This window comes from Neofelis nebulosa, chromosome 9 (assembly GCF_028018385.1).
Source record: "Neofelis nebulosa isolate mNeoNeb1 chromosome 9, mNeoNeb1.pri, whole genome shotgun sequence".
NCBI lineage: Eukaryota > Metazoa > Chordata > Mammalia > Carnivora > Felidae > Neofelis > Neofelis nebulosa.
The window spans coordinates 96,929,676-96,947,152 of NC_080790.1; the positions used below are offsets into that span (position 1 = coordinate 96,929,676).

Genomic DNA, 17,477 nt, shown 5'->3' on the forward strand with positions numbered 1-17,477 from the left:
GGCCTTCAAGGGCAGTGGGCAACCCCCAGCTGACAGCCAGCAAGGAAAGAGGACAGCCTTACAACCACAAGGAACCAGATTTTGCCAACAGTCTGCATGTGTCTGGGAACGATTGTCCCCAGGGCTTCTGGTAAGGACTAAGTCCCGTCTGCACCTCTAATATGGCCTTCGGAGCCTCTGAAACCCAGCCACACTGTTTTAAGCCACTAAATTTGTGGTGATTTGTTATGCAGCAATAGAAAATGAACATAAAAGTTCATAAGGGAGAAATAGAGGGGACCGGTCACTTCATCCTTAAAATGCTTTTGTCCTGGCTGATAGGGAAGAAGGTTGCCAAGAAATATAGCCAAAGGTGGCAAAATGGGTAATGAGCCAGTATACTTTATTTCAGTCAAGATAACCTTCTAACAAGTAATGATTTAACTCTGGCTGGGCAGTTGGGGATTTTGGGATATAGGATCTGAGTGGACAGTGTCTAGTTAATTTTGGTAAACATTTGATGAGGCTGAGATCTGAGGAGCCCTGAGGGGGCACAGGAGGGCAGCTCTGGTCCAAGTTCAACTTGATGTCCCCTCACATCTGAAAATAACACAGAACTCTGAGACTCCACACCCACATGCTACCATTAAATGGCCTTTCAAGTGGGTCAAGCAATCCTTCCAGAATTCAGTCCTCCTGGAAATTCAAACATCCTGGAGAAGTTGCACACATTAATTAAGCCTCACAGATTTGACCAGGGCACTCTTTCCTAAAGCAGCCAGAAGTTTCTGGAAGGTCTGGCAAATAGAATTCTTTGGGCTTGGTCCACTCATTCCAATAATGGGTGGGGTAGGAGGACAAGGTCTCTGGAATAGCCAAGTCATTGTTGGGTAGCAGTCAGGAGAGGACAACTGCCTTGGTGGCTGGGGTCCTGAAAACGATACATGCCTTGCTCGTCCCCTTCAAGGTACCAGGGAGATTCCCGCTACCAGTGTGACTGTATGAGATTCAGCTGGGGATGGGATGCTTTTGCTAGGTCTGTATCTTGGTGGTATTTTAGGTCATGGGAAAGGAGAAACCTGTAGGGGGGTGGGTGAGGGGTAGGAAGTGAGCAGAAGAACAAAAGCCAACTGGGAAGGCTGCACATGCTCCCCTAGACTGGCCTTGGCAGGACAGCTCCCCCAGCCAAATGTAACGGGATGGGTGAAGGTGGGTGGGGTGCTTCTTCCCTTGAGCACCAAGCTGTCTCCCCAACATGGGTTGTGAGAATTTCCTCCTTAGCACCAAAAGGTCCCACAGAGCATCTAAGAGAAGATCTTTCTCCATGAAGTGTCGACAAATTTTACATTTTGTCAAAGAACCCACATTTCAGCTAATGATCATGTGTCACCATCTTGTTCATCTCTGAACCCTCTAAAACAGAGTCTTGCCCATGGTAGAATTTAATATAAATATTTCTATATTCATGTATAGAGATAGTTCTTTGAATTGGATGGCAAAAAGATCATCAAAGTCAAGGACATGTACTCAGTGCCCCAAAATAGCCCCCGATCCCAGCCCACACATAGGTCCTCTTACAGGGGAGGTCGAATGGTGTGTATGGTCCTTCATCATCATCTTCATCCTCCTCTTCCTCTTCATCATTCTCGTTGTTGTCATTGTCCTCATTCTCATTCTCTGTCTCGTTACCAGCCTCAGCAACAACATCATCCCTCCGAGTCCCATTCACACCTCTGTCTGGGCCACTGCTGGGCCCTGTTCCATTCTCCACGGTGTGCTTAATTGGGATTTTGATGGCCACCTCAGATTCTCCATTGGCGTAGGCCCTACTGTTTATGAGTCTTTGCCTCTGGAAAGAGAAAGTCACATTCTTACCACAGTCATAGGGACTGTAGATCCTTACAACTAGGACACCAGCTATTAGGACCTTTTTCAGGCTGTGACAGGGAGATGCTTCCAGAAGACTCTTCAGTGAAGTCTTCAGGGATTCTTCAAAGTAATAAGCAACTCAGACAACCTCCTTCTGGGAGGAAGGATTCATATGTTATGACCCACAGGAGTTTGCAAATCCCTTTAGAGAAAATATCCTATTTCTCCAATGTGCCCTTCATTTCTGTCAGCGTTCTCAATTCCCTGGGCACTGCACTATTATCTTTCTTCTTTGGACTGTAGGAATCACTTGGTCCCTATATGAGAAAGCCACAAAAATGTGTGTATCAATATGGCTGCCACTCCAGAGAAAGGGTTTACACAGGAGAATTCAGGTCAGAGACTACATTACTTTAAAGTAAGGCAACCTTGATTTAGCAACTGCTTCTGTGCAAGTTCACATCAAAGGGTTCTACCCATTGATGAAAAGAAAAAGGTAGGTAGAAGGGATAAGAAAGTTCTATATGACTGGGAGCCTGATCATATCTTTCAACACGTGGACACGTGGAGAGAAGAGCAAGAAATAGGATGTACAGCTGGCTCCATCAGCAAAGATGTTGGGAAATATCTGAGGAATATTATTGTGTTCAATGTTGAGTTTGGTATTTCTGTTTTCAGACCAACGAATGTCCTCCCCTTCCCAAAGTCTCCCACCCTGCTCAGAGGCTAACGCAGTGTTTCCCAGATACCTCATTGATCAACATGCGACTGGCCATGGAGAGTCGGGTCTTGGGGGGGAAGTGGCTGGTGATCATGATTCGAAGTCCAGCCTCAGAGAAAGAAAGCTGGTGAGGGTAGGCTGACAGCAGCTCATCTACCATGATCACTGACGCTTTGCGGTGGAAATTGGCTAGGGAAATTAAAAACACAAAGTAAAGAAAACATTGAGGCTAGGAGCAGGAAGGAGATATTAATTTAGACTTCTTTCCCTTCCTTTTCTCCCCTTTCCTCCCCTCCTCCTCCCTCCCTCCTATCTACTCATTTATCCATCCATCCATCCTCTCATCCACCCCTCTATCCTTCCTTCATCTACCCAATCGTCCATTTATCCATCCATCCATCTACCCACCTGCCCATCCTCCCATCTACCTTTCCTCCCTCCCTCCCTCCCTCCCTCCCTCCCTTCCTTCCTTCCTTTTTTCCTTCCTTGCATCCATCCAACCATCCAACCACCTGGCCATCTATCCAAGGAAGGCTGTAGTGGGCAAAATTTAGAGAAGAGTCAAACTCTTCTTTCCATAAGGCTCATTGATATAGCTTATTTGAAATGTCTTGAAACAATTTAAGCATCATTCACTGGCACAGTAAGAATGAGTGATAACCTAAGAGAATTCTTCTGTGTCTTCAAAGGATTTTTTTCCTTGGGCACAGGAAAGATCCCAATAATATTTAGTATATTATTAGTAATATACTAATTAGTATAATTAGTATACTAATATTTAGTATTTCTGCCTTTCAAATGTCAACAATGTTCAATGTTCTGAGCTGTTAAAAGCTGCAGAACTGACTTTAATGTCCAGTGGAGGGCTTAGTGGAGAAACACGAACACTGCTGTAGCCCAGTCTACGAGCCGGGCTGACAAACAGGTGTAGGTGGCTGAGCTGGCCACATTACAGAGGCCCAAGGTCCAGTGGGACCAAAATTGGAACACAAGATTTGCTGACAGGCCGGATAAAAAAGTTTCACCAAGGCCCAAGTTCCCTCTCCATGAATGTGCAATTCGAGCACACAGCTCACAGGTACCTGGACATACCCTCTCCTGGTCCTCACTCCTGTTTTCCAAGCCACTAAACCATCAAATGATCTCTGGAAACACTGACTAATAGGAGGTAGCTCTTTTTGGTTCCCTAAGAGTATTCCTTTTATGGTTAAAAACTCTCCGGAAGAGATTAAATTCTGATGTGGGATGGCACTGAATACTCTAAAGTCTTTGGTTAAACATAAGTAGAGAAGTGTGTCACATAATCGATTTTCAAATTCAAATAATTACCCACAGATTTCAAACTCAGACATATATTTGAAAATAACATAGATTTTCTAATTTCTTTTTTGTTTTTCCTACAAAGCAACCATATGGGACCAAGCAGAAATAAACCCACACATTTTTGGAGGAAGTTAAAAGAAATTAAGTGAAAAACAAAACACATTCTAAGGCAAATGTAAATTACAATTTTCTATGTTCCTCTAAGAAAGAATATTATTAGGGAGCACTATCTTAGTTCTTTTAGTATATCAACTGCTTAATGGAATGAGAATCTATTGACTACAAGAATTACTTTGTAAAAAAAAGGGGAGGGAGTAATTTACCATGTCATTTTTCAGCTTGGAAACTGAGGTAATGTGGACTGAAAGTGAATTTGGATATAGTAATACACTAACAACAATTATCACAAATGGAATATTTTACATATTTTATCTCCTCTACTCGTTAAAAGGTTATCCCCATTTGGGAGAAGAGAAAATCGAGGCCCACTTGCTTCATGGTTATACAGCCAAATTGTGACAGTCAATACCTCAAACCACCCTCTCTCCCCAGTCTTCTCTCCTATATGGTCCTGTCCTAATTCTCCCTCCCCCTTGTCACTCCCAGCAAATGTTTTGCTCAAAAACTTCAGGAAACTTTCCCAGGCAGCTCATCACCAGGTATGACTGCCCCAGGATGTAGCCAAAGGGAGGCAGGGGGGACCAGACCCTTCTCTCCTTTGGTCTGCTCTGGGACAGGCAGCATCCAGCCAACCCAGCCATGGCACCCCAGGCAGCCTCCCAGTGCTCCTTCCTTGGACCCAGGCTCCACGCGGTTACCTTTCTTGAGTAGCACCACAGTTGCGTCACAATTGCTGCTGTCATCGATTTCTGCATTGTTGGCTAAGCCGTTGACCATGTTTCCAGTACCTTTCGTTCTCCTTTCGAAGCACTGATGGATGCAAGCGTTATATCTGAACAAAGTAATGAGCAGAAGGAGTCTGTCAGCTTTTGCTGCTGCCCCATTTCCCATCCCCCATCCAGTGTTGTGCACAGCTCCCAGTCCTGGTGTGTTATTATTATTGTTATTATTTTGTCCTCCTGTTTTCCCCGCAGAAAATGCACCCTGTCCTATTTTCCAATTTAAGGATCTATGGTAAATGAAAATAAAACCAACATTACATAAATAAATAGAGACCCACTGCTTTCTTTGCAGCCTCTTCAAGGTCAATGGAGGCACCCCAGGATTGAGGTCCCCTGCTTGCAGTCTGTGTGTGGAAGGGTCGCCATGAGGCTCAGTGGGATGGGCAAGGTCTACCTTCTTTTGGCCATGTCTCCAGGACCCACTGCTGTCAGGGACCTGCTCAGTGGGGGGAAGGAGGAAGGAGCAGGTGTCACATCCACGCTGCTACCCAGTGTGTCACAGGCTGGCTGGCACTCTAGGTCTCTGTCTGTGTTTGGTTTTCTAAAATCACAGGTTGGGATCCTGTGAATCTCTTGTTAATGCTGTATTAGGGCGCCTGGGTGGCTCAGTCGGTTAAGCATCCGATTTTGGCTCAGGTCATAATCTCATGGTTTGTGAGTTCGAGCCCCGTTTTAGGCTCTGTGCTGACAGCTCAGAGCCTGGAGCCCGCTTTGGATTCTGTGTCTCCCTCTCTCACTTCCCCTCCCCCACTCACTCTCTGTTCCCCCCTCTCAAAAATAAATAAACATAAAAAAACTTTAATGCTGTGCTATAATTCCAGGTCTGATGGGCTGCTGGCTTCATGGAAAAAATTCTGGGCTACGATCCTTAGAATGACTGAGTGAAAACATTGTGCAGTTCATCTTACATGTGTGTTAAAAAAGGAAGAAGCTTATTCAAATTCCTAGCATGTTTTTGGCAGGTAAATGTTCTGGTCCCTTTATCTTTAGTATTAAAAGACCTCACCCCCCTTACCAAAGAGGAATCCTAGAAAACTCTTGGGGAAAGGGAGGGGGCATTGTTCCCAGGGTGTTGTAGGCCACTGCTGCTTTTTGCACCGCTCGAAGACCTAAAGGCCTTGGTGGCTTATTGGCCATGGGACAACCCACTGAGGTGTCTCTCCAGCTTGATCTCTGACCTCCCAGAGGAACTGCAGCCAGGCATGGCAACTCTAAATTGCCAGCTGGCAGGCCACTCAAGCTGTATTTCCTCACACAAGCTTCTCTTCCACACCCTTTTTGCTGCTGCAGACAGGAGGCTCTGTGGAGAACTCTTCACTGAACCTATGCTTCAGTCAGAGCAGCACTGGGTGGCTGGGCCCACTGGGATATGACAGCTATCGTGGAATAGATGGAGGGACCCTCTGTGGCTGGACAGCCCCTTCCTGTACTCCCTGGGAGTTGCGGTTCACCCTCCATTATGTGAGGGAGAGAACATAAAACTAGTCAAAGGTAATGGTGGTTTCTGTGAAAAGGGAACCGGGCAGGCCAATCCTAGAGCACTCTTTATAAGAGGTGGAGAACAGAACCAGAACATCACTATTTTGCAAACCTAAAGAAATGATGGAGCCAGATCCTGAGCATCAGTGGCTGCCAAAACCACAGACAGGAGACATCAATGTGCCTGTTGATGGCAGAATTCACCACCACTTGGGACACAGTCTACCTTGAACTGGATTGATGGCTGGCATATAGGAAACACAGAGGTCAGAAGAACAGGATGCACCATAGCCCCAGATGTAACCAACAACTTCCAAACTGTGGGAGCCTGTGTAGCTAATAATCTAACTTTGTCGAAGAATAAATTGCAAGGAAAAAAAAAAACAGATGGGGGATTTGTAGATTAAAAGTTGGAGCAACTCGGGGCACCTGGGTGGCTCAGTTGGTTAAGCACTTGATTTGGGCTCAGGTCATGATCTTGCGGTTTTTGAGTTTGAACCCCGCATCAGGCTCTGTGCTGACAGCTCAGAGCCTGAAGCCTGCTTCAGATTCTGTGTCTCCCTCTCTCTCCGCCCCTCCCCTGTGCATACTCTATTTCTCTCTCTCTTTCTCTTTCTCTCTCTCTCTCTCAAAAAAAAATAAACATCAAAGAAAATTTTTTTAAGTTGAAACAACCAATTATAACAAGTGACATTTATTTGGATTCTGATTTTAAAAAGATTTATGAGATTAAAAGAAAATTGTAAGAAATAACATTCATGAGATCATTAAAAGTTTTTTTTTTTTTTTAAATTTTTTTTTTTCAACGTTTTTTATTTATTTTTGGGACAGAGAGAGACAGAGCATGAACGGGGGAGGGGCAGAGAGAGAGGGAGACACAGAATCGGAAACAGGCTCCAGGCTCCGAGCCATCAGCCCAGAGCCTGACGCGGGGCTCGAACTCACGGACCGCGAGATCGTGACCTGGCTGAAGTCGGACGCTTAACCGACTGCGCCACCCAGGCGCCCCGCGAGATCATTAAAAGTTTGAACACAGATTTGGTATTAAATACACTAAAGAAGTAGCACACACTTTCGGGTCTGATAATGACGCGGTGGTTGTATGAAAAGTGAGTCCTTTTAGAGATGTGTACTGAAATTTTTATAGATGAACTGGTATGCTGTCTGGGGCTTCAAATCATGTAGAGGGAAGGAAATGGATAGGGGTGTGGGCTGCTGGCCATCAGGGCTGGTGATGAGCATGGGGAGTTTGTTATACTATTCTGTTGGCTTTTGTAAATATTCAAATTCTTCTTAATGAAAAGGTCTTCCCACTTTCTAAACTCAAAAAGAATATCTTGTCCTACTGATAGAGCTATGGGGGAGAGGCAGTATTTCTGTCATCTTGACTCAGAATCCATAGATATACCAACTTGCAGTGCAACTGTATGTTACACATTTATTTGGATTTGGATAACAAGGTAATAACACTACATGTAGTATTGTTATGAGAGCTTTCTTGAAACCAGATATTGGTTAATAACTTAACTATACTGTCACATTTCATCCTTACAAACAACCTTTGTGGTAGGAGGCATTATGAATCCTGTTTTGGAAGAGAAGAAACAGATTCAAGATGGCTGAATGACTTGGCCGAGGTCTTACTGCTGTGACCAGACAGAGCTGAACGTGACACCCTTGTTCTCAACCACCAAACTACACTGCCTCACCTGGGGGCCAAATCCCAAGAAGGAACCCAGATATACAGAAATCAGTCCTCACTAAGGCCAAGTATGTCTCATGCTCCCTTAAGATCTTTGTCTACTTGGCCAAACTAAAATTGCTTTTTGACCTTCACACAGAATGTTTAAAGTCATCCACCCAGGAGGCAGCTGACAACTCTAATATATGCTGTTTTTAACTGATGCTACTCAGTTTTATATTTTTAATTGAATGTTTTAAATTTTGTGCCTGCACCCTGAAGCTATTTTATTGTGGAGCGTGCAATTTTATAAATCAGATTTTATAAAACCCAATGATTAAAGCCTCTGATTGCGGATGGGGATGGCTAAAAAGCAGAGATTTCAATTTAGAACTTGGGACCAGAATTTATGCAGAAAATTCTGTGAGCACAGTAGCTGCCATTCCCCATTTTATTTGCATCCTGCTGGTTTGAGCAGCTGGAAGGTTGGTAAAGTTGAGGCATCAGCAGAAACACACCTCATTAGCTTTCACACTGGGCATAGTTTGGGGGCGAGGAGAGAAATTGTTCACAGTGTTATCTTAATGTACACAAGCCCTGCCAGCAACTCACGGGCTTTACGATGGTTCAGTAGAGGGGTGCAGTGGTCACACCATGCATGCTAGAAAAATTCCTCAACCTTCCTTCCCTTTAGACCTGCTCTGCTGTGAGCCTTCCTTATTCTGTGAAGCCCCTAGTGAATGCACAATGGGACAAACTGTCATCTAAATTCAGATTCAAAACCCAAGATCAATGTTGGGCACAGAGTAGTAACTCAGTCAATTCTTCTGGAATAACTGACTGATTCACCTTTTCAAAGGGGAAGAAAAGGACGCTTGACTCTTTGGGAACTCGAACTTAGAGCCTCAAAAAGTTAAAAAAAAAAAAGGGAGTGAAATAATCAATTTAAAAAACACTGAAAGAAGATGTGTGCATTATTGAGGCCTCCTCATAGTGGCCCTGATTCCCTAATGGTTTTGCTATTTAAGAGAAAGAGGAGCAAGATGCTTTCAAAGACTTTTCTTCTGGGGTCTAGAAACTCTGGAAGGCCTGTGGGCCAACTCTGGTTTTTGGGGGAGCCCATTTAATCGGTATTTTTAAATGGAAGGTGATGAGTCGTAAAAGCACCTGATTTTTTGTCAGTTACCCCATGGTAACTCCATACCAGGATACACTAGAAATATGCTCTTCTAGTAATAAGACCCGGGTATCAGGACAGCTCCGGAGGTGAAGGCTGGACGCCATATTGAGTGGACTGACGGCAGATCGCTTACAGCTCACACTGAACATCAGCTAAGCCTGTTCCTACCTTTACTCTTAATGTGACGTTTGCCAATGGCCAGACTGATTTCTCCAAACACATCTCTCAGACACTAGTGGCCAGAATTAATTTTTGTCAGACCTCAACAGCAAAGACAACTTGACATGTCAAATTCTAGACGGCTACCTGATGTGTCCAAACTGGAAATTTCTGAACGTGTTCTACTTTCATGCCCCCTGAGAAGTAGCCACATACGCTGGGGGAAGTATGGGTTAATTTAGAATGAAAGAAACCGTTCCCAGGGGGTCCAGCAGCTGCAGCATGAAGTGTCTCTGCATTATTTATAAGCTCCTCATCTCAATGGTACTTGGCAAAAAGATGAACCAGCAGGTTCACAGCTTTACCTTAGAGTAAGGGAAACACCAGCAATTTAATTCTTGATACAAAGAGTAAGCCACCCAAACTCCAGGGGAAAAAGAACATATGAAGTGGTGGTTTTAAAATACATCTGTTGGGGCGCCTGGGTGGCGCAGTCGGTTAAGCGTCCGACTTCAGCCAGGTCACGATCTCGCGGTCCGTGAGTTCGAGCCCCGCGTCAGGCTCTGGGCCGACGGCTCGGAGCCTGGAGCCTGTTTCCGATTCTGTGTCTCCCTCTCTCTCTGCCCCTCCCCCGTTCATGCTCTGTCTCTCTCTGTCCCAAAAATAAATTAAAAAACGTTGAAAAAAAAATTAAAAAAAAAAAAAAATAAAAAAAAAATAAAATAAAATACATCTGCAAATTCTTTGACGCTCCTCCTTTTAAAAGGTGAAGCAGATCCCTTGAGTGTGGGCTAGACTTACTTCTAATAAATAGAATATGGCAGAAGTGACAGTGTATGACTAGTGAGACCAGATTATAAAAGGCACTGGGGCCCTTCTAGCTCTCTCTGTTGACTCACCTGTTCCCTTGTTGTGGAGACACTCAACCAACCCCAAGGAGAGGCCTATGTGTTGAGAAACTGAGGACTCCACCCAGTATCAGCTCACCAACACTGCAAGTGCGCCATTTTGCATTCCCAGTTAAGTAGGTGATGGCCACCCCAGCCAACCTCTTAACTGCAATCTCAAGGAAAACCCTGATCTAGAACTCCCAAGTTAAGTGCTCCTGGACACCTAACTCAGAAGTTGTAATGAGATAACACATCCTTCTAGTTTTAAGCCACTACATTTTGGGGTCATTTATTACCCAGCAATAGATGACTAATACAATATGAATAATGGAAGTCTGTAGATTTTTGATCCGTGGTTTTACTCATCTCTTAATTAGCTCTGGTCCCATCTTCATCACCCTATATAGAAGCATAACATAGTGAGTTTTACCTCCTTTCTTGTATGAAAGAGAGTTTAAAGCATCCCAAAGAGCCAAAAGCTAGGTTGCCAGGTCTTAAAGAGGGTGCAAGGGTTTGTCAGATCTCTCAAGTTAAACACTAAAAGCTTTGATTCCGTCATCACATGTGGGTTGGAAGAATCTTTGCTATTGTTACTAATCAAAACTGCAGTGATTCACAGCAGGTTGCTGAGGGGACCAATGAGTTTGTGACAGACTGCATTGAAAGCTGGCCAGCTAACTGCCCTCCCCTCCGTTTCCCTTTCCACATTATCCCATAATGCTAAATGTAGGAAACAGTTTTGGAAAAGAAAACCAAGAAGACATTTTACTTACTTCATGATGACAATGTAGACAAGATACATCAGCACAAGGACTAAAGACTCCCACCTGTGTAAAACCAAGAGTGGCTTGTTAAAGGAAGTCACCACAGGCAGGCATGCAACACACCAGCCTGTCTCTGAAAATCTATGTGATGCCAATGGCAGTTAAACCAGGTGAGCAGGGCAAGGATGAAGTGAATGTGTGGACTGGCTACAAATATTTCCTGGTCTGTAGACATTTCTCCATTGCATACAGCTTTCAATGCACTTTCTTTTCCTTCTCTACCTAAAAGGAAAATGTTCCTTCCCTTGTCATTCACTCACCCAGAAGAGTTCTGTGAGAGCAGCAAGTTTACCATAATATTGCTGAATATAGGCCTGTATTTATAAATCTGTGCACAGCTTAATCATTCACTAAAACTATTCAGACATATTTACAAAGGGCAAACTAAAGGAATTGATAGGGGGTGACAGAGGGATTGCTGGATACAGAGGAGTAAGGCAAACAGAGATAGAGAGAGAGAGATGGGATGGGGGAGAGGGAGGGGAGAGAGAGAGAGGGAAACTGGGGGAGATATAGTGGGAGATGGAAGAGACAAGGGGAGGGAGAGAGAGAGAAGGGGGGAGAGAGAGAGGGAAAAGATAGAGGGAGGGGGAGGGGGAAGAGAGGGAGAAGGAGGGATGGAGGCAGGAAAAGGGAAAGAGAAAAAACCTAGGCAGGGAAGATGTCAGCAGGAAGGATAAGAATGGACAAGTGGAAAATGGTCAAGAGAAAGAAAGAAAAAAATAATGAACCCTACTGGAATGTACCTTGAGCGTCTGATAATTTGAATACTCCTATTTTCTTCATTTTAGTAACTTTCCATTAAAAAACTAGGGAATTTGATTTCTAGGTTCCCCTTTAGCTGTAGAATTGAGGGAGGAATTCTGGTTTCAAGAAGAGGTTACTGGAGAATGGTCTATGAAGAAATTCTAGGTCATGCCTTTCTTTCCAGTTTTTCTTTTCAAGCTCCATGTCTAAAAATTGACCCTCAGGGGTGCCTTGCTGGCATAGGAGGTTAAGCATACAACTCTTGGTTTCAGCTCAGGTCATGATCTCACAGTTCCATGAGATTGAGCCCTGCACTGGGCTCTGTGCTGGCAACATGGAGTCTGCTTGGGATTCTCTCTCTTTCTCTCTCTCTGCCCCTCCCCCACTCGTGCTGTCTCTCTTATAATAAATAAACAAAAACAAAAAAAATTGACCCTCAGGAAATATGTGGTCAAGTGTAAAAAGGATGCACACACAAGGGTTTTTGTTGCCGTGGTGTTTATAAACACGCAATGCAGGTAAGAAGCAAGACAGTTACAAGATGGGAGTCTGGGTACACATGTTAGGACACGGTACATCCACAGGGTGGGCTCCCATGCTTTGGTTCAGAATGATAATGCAAACGTGTGTGTATGTGGTATAGAAACTGCTTTTGATGCTAGTAAGAGAAGAAATCAAGGGGTCTACACTTCTCCACCTTCTGCCACATTTCTGGGCTTCACTCTTAGTAAACCATCTCAAAGAATGCATACACTTCACTGCAGCACTGCACTTTCCCTTGGCAAATCCCTCTAATGTCCACATTCATCCATCTGTTGAAACACTTGTCCACAGCACCAGCGACCTCCATGTGCATGACTCCAGGGATGGTTCTCTGTCATCCTGTTCAATTTCCCTGCAGCATCTGAAGGCTGGGCACTTGCCCTCCTGCATACAGCACTCTCTTCTGACTTCCGAGAGGCCACGCTCCTGGTTTTCCTCCTGTCCCCTGAACTTCTCCTTCCCTCTGCCTCCTCCACTTCCCCAGCTGAACCTCTAAATAGGGGGCCCTCTTCTCTTTTTACCTACACGATTTCCCTAGGTGATGTCACCTGGTCCTCCTGACGTAAACACCAGCCCACACACCCACTCCACTCCTCTTCCTGGGGCTGTGCTCATATATCACTGTCGATGTATGTCCCATGTGGTGCCTCAATGCACGTCGGAACAGAATTCTTAATTCCTGCTTCCTGGCTTTGTGCTTCCCCAGGCTTTGCCATCTCAGCCAACTGTACCTCTCCCTGCCCAGTCAAGCTCCAAGTCTGGAAATCAGTCTGGAGCCCTCCATTACCTTTGCCTCACATCCATCACAACCCTACCTCCCAAATATTTCCTGAATTGTTGGATTCCATCCACCCTGCTGCTACTTGCTAGTCCACCTTAACTTCAGCCTCTGAACTGGTTTCTGTGAGGCTCCTGGGTCATGTCATTCTTCTGTTTAAAGCTCTTCAACTTCTTCCCAACATAGTTAAGAAAAAAACAAAAGCTGCCTCCCCATTTCCGCCCCACAAAACCGGTTCTTTTGTTTTTTAAATTGTGCCCCATCACACTGTGTCTGTGTTCCATCACACTGGTCTCCCTTCATTTGCACACGCCAAGTTCTTTCCTTCTCTCCAGAGCCTTTGCATTTACTGTTCCTTATGCCAGGAATACTTTTCCCTTTATTCCTTGGCTGGCCCCTTTGATCCTGCAAATGCCAGCTGAAATGCCACCTCCTCCAACAAGTCTTCCTGTCTACCCCTCCTTTGTTTTCTATCACATGACCTTGTGGATGTTTGCTAAACAGGTGAGTCTGTGATTTCCATGTTGATTTATTTATTCATTACCTATTTATATGTAATGCCTGTTTCTGGCAGTCACTTCATACCACTCCTCACATCTGACCCTACCTCAGTTATCTGGTTTTTCATCTTCCAGAGACTTAGAGCCCACCCCCTGACAGCTGACTCCCCCAAGCACATACCCCTTCCCTCCCCGGCTGCCCACTATTCTCTTCTCAGCACACAGCAGTCCTCAGCTCATCTGTGCAGGGTGAGACTTCCTTTAAAACCCACTTTCAGTTGTAAAACACCTCCTGAACATGGTTCTTACCTCATTAAAACCAGTGTATTATGTGGCATAAAGTTAATTGGGAAGAATAAGATTTTATTCACAGCCTTCATTTTGAAGGAGAAGATACCTGAGATCAGAAGGGATGCCGTATAACAGCTTGGATGCATTTTAATAGACTCGGTGAAGGTCACCAGAAAACGGACCCATGTCAACAAAATATTTCAGCTAGGCTGAATGAAGTCCAATGCTTTGTAAACAGGTATATTTATAATCTAATTCCTTTAGACCTTTTTTTTTTCCTACTCAAAACAAGCCTTTCCATTGCAGTGTTCAAGTCAAGTTCTCTTCTGTTATGTATCAGGGATGCTTGTGAGATGGGGGTTCTCTGCTCCTGCTGACATTTCAGCTTGGGTTGGTCAGTGTCCAGACTCAGGGCTCATCCAATGCCTCTTCCATGTGAAATACACCAGGCTCTCTAAGGCCTCTATGCCATCCATCTGCTGTCCTCTCTGCTTTGGGGCCTGATGAAGAGTTCATTCTAGTTTAATGCATTCTAGTTTAATGCTTTTCAGAGTCCCAAGGCTCCCCACCTCCTGCCCTTGCCCCCTATCTCCAATGACCCTGTGATGACATGTCAACTGTCTCCCTTCTCTTTAGCCCAAGTTCTGTCTAACCCAAGTTCTATCTAGCCCAAGTTCTGTCTAGCCCAAGAGAGCCTCCAGGTCAGGGCTGAGTTTGGTTTTGTGTTCAATGTCTGGTTCTGGAACAGAACCTGGCATTCAGGAGGCGTTTAGGAAACAGTTGTGGAATTGGACAGAGTCCACATGCAGACCTCTAAGGTCACAAGGCTCTTGTCCCCTGGCTTCCCCCTGGGGACACGTCTCCATCTGCCTCTCCTGACTGCAGCTTATCCACTGTCCTCTGAGGACCTGGTCTTGTGGCATGATCTTGGTTTGTTTCTTCCTTTCCCACAAACTTCCAATTTGAACCGCCTTCAACTGGCCCCTGGTTCTCCTGCCAAAGATCATTCTTTCCTGTATTGGGAGGGTTATTCCCTGTTACTCCCTGTTCTCACCCAGAGGGTGAGAACTTTCCTATGGTCCAGAACAGTGAATGCTGGTCCCAAATGCTCCACATGTAGATATTCTCCAAGTCATGTCCCCTGGCTCTCCTTTCTCTCCCAAAGTTACAGCTTGAGGCTCAAAGAAGAAACAAGAATATCAACCTGAATCCTTTTGTTTTCTTATCAGGACTTCAGACTCACTGAAGACATATTCCAAATTCCTTCTGGCAATATTGTGGGCCTCACTGAGCTGTCATGGATTCAGGTTGATACAATGCATCTTAACCGGTGGATCTCTGATACTTTCTATTTTAACTGTAATCTTTAGGGGTAGTTCTCTAACTGAGAAGCACCAAACATATGAAGAGCACCCTGCCTCTGGCTTGCTAATAGAACTATAGAACCCTACGAGTTGAGACAGCAAGTGGGGACTACTGGATCTGAAGGAGGGTGGTCCTACCTCCAGGATAAATAATGATTGGTCTAGGGGAGCCTGGGTGGCTCAGTTGATTAAGCGTCTGACTCTTGAGTTTGGTTCAGGTCATGATCTCATGGTTTGGTTCTTGTGAGATTGAGCCCCGCGTTGGGCTCTGTGCTGACAGCTTGGAGTCTCTCCCGCAGGCATGTGCATGCGTCTCTCTCTCTCTCTCAAAAATACATAAATAAAATATTTTAAGAAGTAATAATGATTAGTCTACAGTTGTAATTCTATCCTGCCTGGCCACTTGTTGGTCAAGGTAGACCCAGTTGGGACCGAAGAGATGTAAGGTGGAAAAGAGTCTTCCTTCTTCCTCCTTCTTGCTGTCAGTCCGACCTGATGCCTGGAACTGCAATAGCCTTCTTGACCATTAGGAAAGGCTGAGAGAAATGCGGAGCCATCTCGTACCACCACCATCTGGGGCGCTTGTTATGCAAGAAAAATAAATCACTATTTCTTCAACACGCTTTAGCTGGCTTTCTGCTACTAAAAACCTTCTGCTTGCTACTTCTTGTCTGATTGTGACCTGCTGCAGACACTGATCCAGGAGCGGGAAAGCCGTGTACAACAGGGAAGCCTTGCCTTTGTGTATTTGTATTTGACAAGGCTCATAAAGAGTACTCTTGTTTCAGGGAGCCTGGGTGGCTCAGTCGGTTAAGCGTCCGACTTCAGCTCAGTTCATGATCTCATGGTTCATGGCTCTGACCCCCGCGTCAGGCTCTGTGCTGATAGCTCAGAGCCTGGAGCCTGCTTTGGATTCTATGTCTCCTTCTCTCTCTGCCCCTCCCCTGCTCATGCTCTGTCTCTCTCATCTCTCAAAAATGAATAAACGTTAAGAAAAATTTTTAAAAAAAAAGGGTACTCTTGTTTCAAAATAAACACAACTGAAATGAGTTTCCTTTTGAGGATTTAGGATGAATTGGTTACCTCCCCTGAAATCACTAGGACATGATGGAATGTTCTACAACAAGGAATGGAATTTATCATTTAGTAATGCTGAAATATTATTGTGGTCTAATTTGTACAGGTTGAAGCAGCCGGTGTTAACTGAGAAATCAGAAATCAGCTCCTAGACACATCCTTTCAGCAAAACCAATGCTTGTATTTGGCTGGGTATGAAAAATACCCAGTATTTCTGGTGGACGGTGAAAAACACCTTAAAGTTCAATATACTTTATATTTAAACCAGGAGCTGAGATCCCTGGAAGTCTAGAAGCAGTTACGGGTCCGTGGTGTAGACTTCAATTTCTCAGCCTCACTCGTATGAAAAATGTCCTCTGTCAGCCCATCCACATAATAGCAGTCATTATGTAACAGGCGGCAGTCTGGGAACGATGCTCTGATGCCATGAGCTTCCTTGTTCTTCCCTGCAACTACTCCTGTGCACGAGTTATGATTCTAACCCAGCTCCAGCTGGAACAAAGCATGCTGGGAAATTTGCACCTCATTCATCCATGGCCTTCCTATCTCTTTACTCATGTGGGAGCATTAGTGCTGAAGCTGGGGATCTGAGGACCTCAGAATCTGGCTCTTTGGAGCAGGCCCAGGGTTCTAACCTCCTAACATCTGTAGGAGATTTGACCTTTGAATGCAGAGGAAATGGTCTCTCCCTTTCTTGCTCCATACCACCTGAAATATCCTAAAAGACACTTTAAAAAAGTGTTTATTTATTTTTGAGGGGAGGGGCAGAGAGAGAGGGAGAGATAGAGAATCCCAAGCAGGCTTCGTGCTGTCTGTGCAGAGCCCAACACGGGGCTTGAACTCACAAATCACGAGATCATGACCTAAATGGAAATCAAGAGTTGAATGCTTAACTGACTGAGCCACCCAGGTACCGTATCCTAAAAGACATTCTGAGGGTAAGGACCGAAACTGGCTGGTCACAAAGCCTGCCTTTGCCAGCAAAACCAGGCAGGTGTAGAAAGAGAGCTCTACTTAAGAAAAACCAACAGTAAACCACCCATGGATATCCTTTCTTAAGGTTTCTGCACAGACAGAACACACACACACACACACACACACACACAAACACAAAACAGCAGAAAAATTGCTGAGATCAACTGTGATCATAACTTGTCTGTATAGAAGCAT

At 44.8% G+C, this 17,477-nt stretch overlaps 1 protein-coding gene across 2 annotated transcripts in view; it reads right to left on the reverse strand.

Moving 5' to 3' along the window:
* Positions 1-17,477, reverse strand: part of SLC24A3 (solute carrier family 24 member 3) — a 488,983-nt gene that overhangs the window by 37,686 nt on the left and 433,820 nt on the right. For both annotated transcript variants that reach the window (XM_058684774.1, XM_058684773.1), the window contains exons 9-12: positions 10,957-11,010; positions 4,711-4,844; positions 2,598-2,758; positions 1,558-1,828 (exon numbers count right to left, since the gene is read on the reverse strand). In XM_058684774.1, the coding sequence (XP_058540757.1) occupies positions 1,558-1,828; positions 2,598-2,758; positions 4,711-4,844; positions 10,957-11,010 (620 nt within the window). The remainder of the gene's footprint in view (positions 1-1,557; positions 1,829-2,597; positions 2,759-4,710; positions 4,845-10,956; positions 11,011-17,477) is intronic.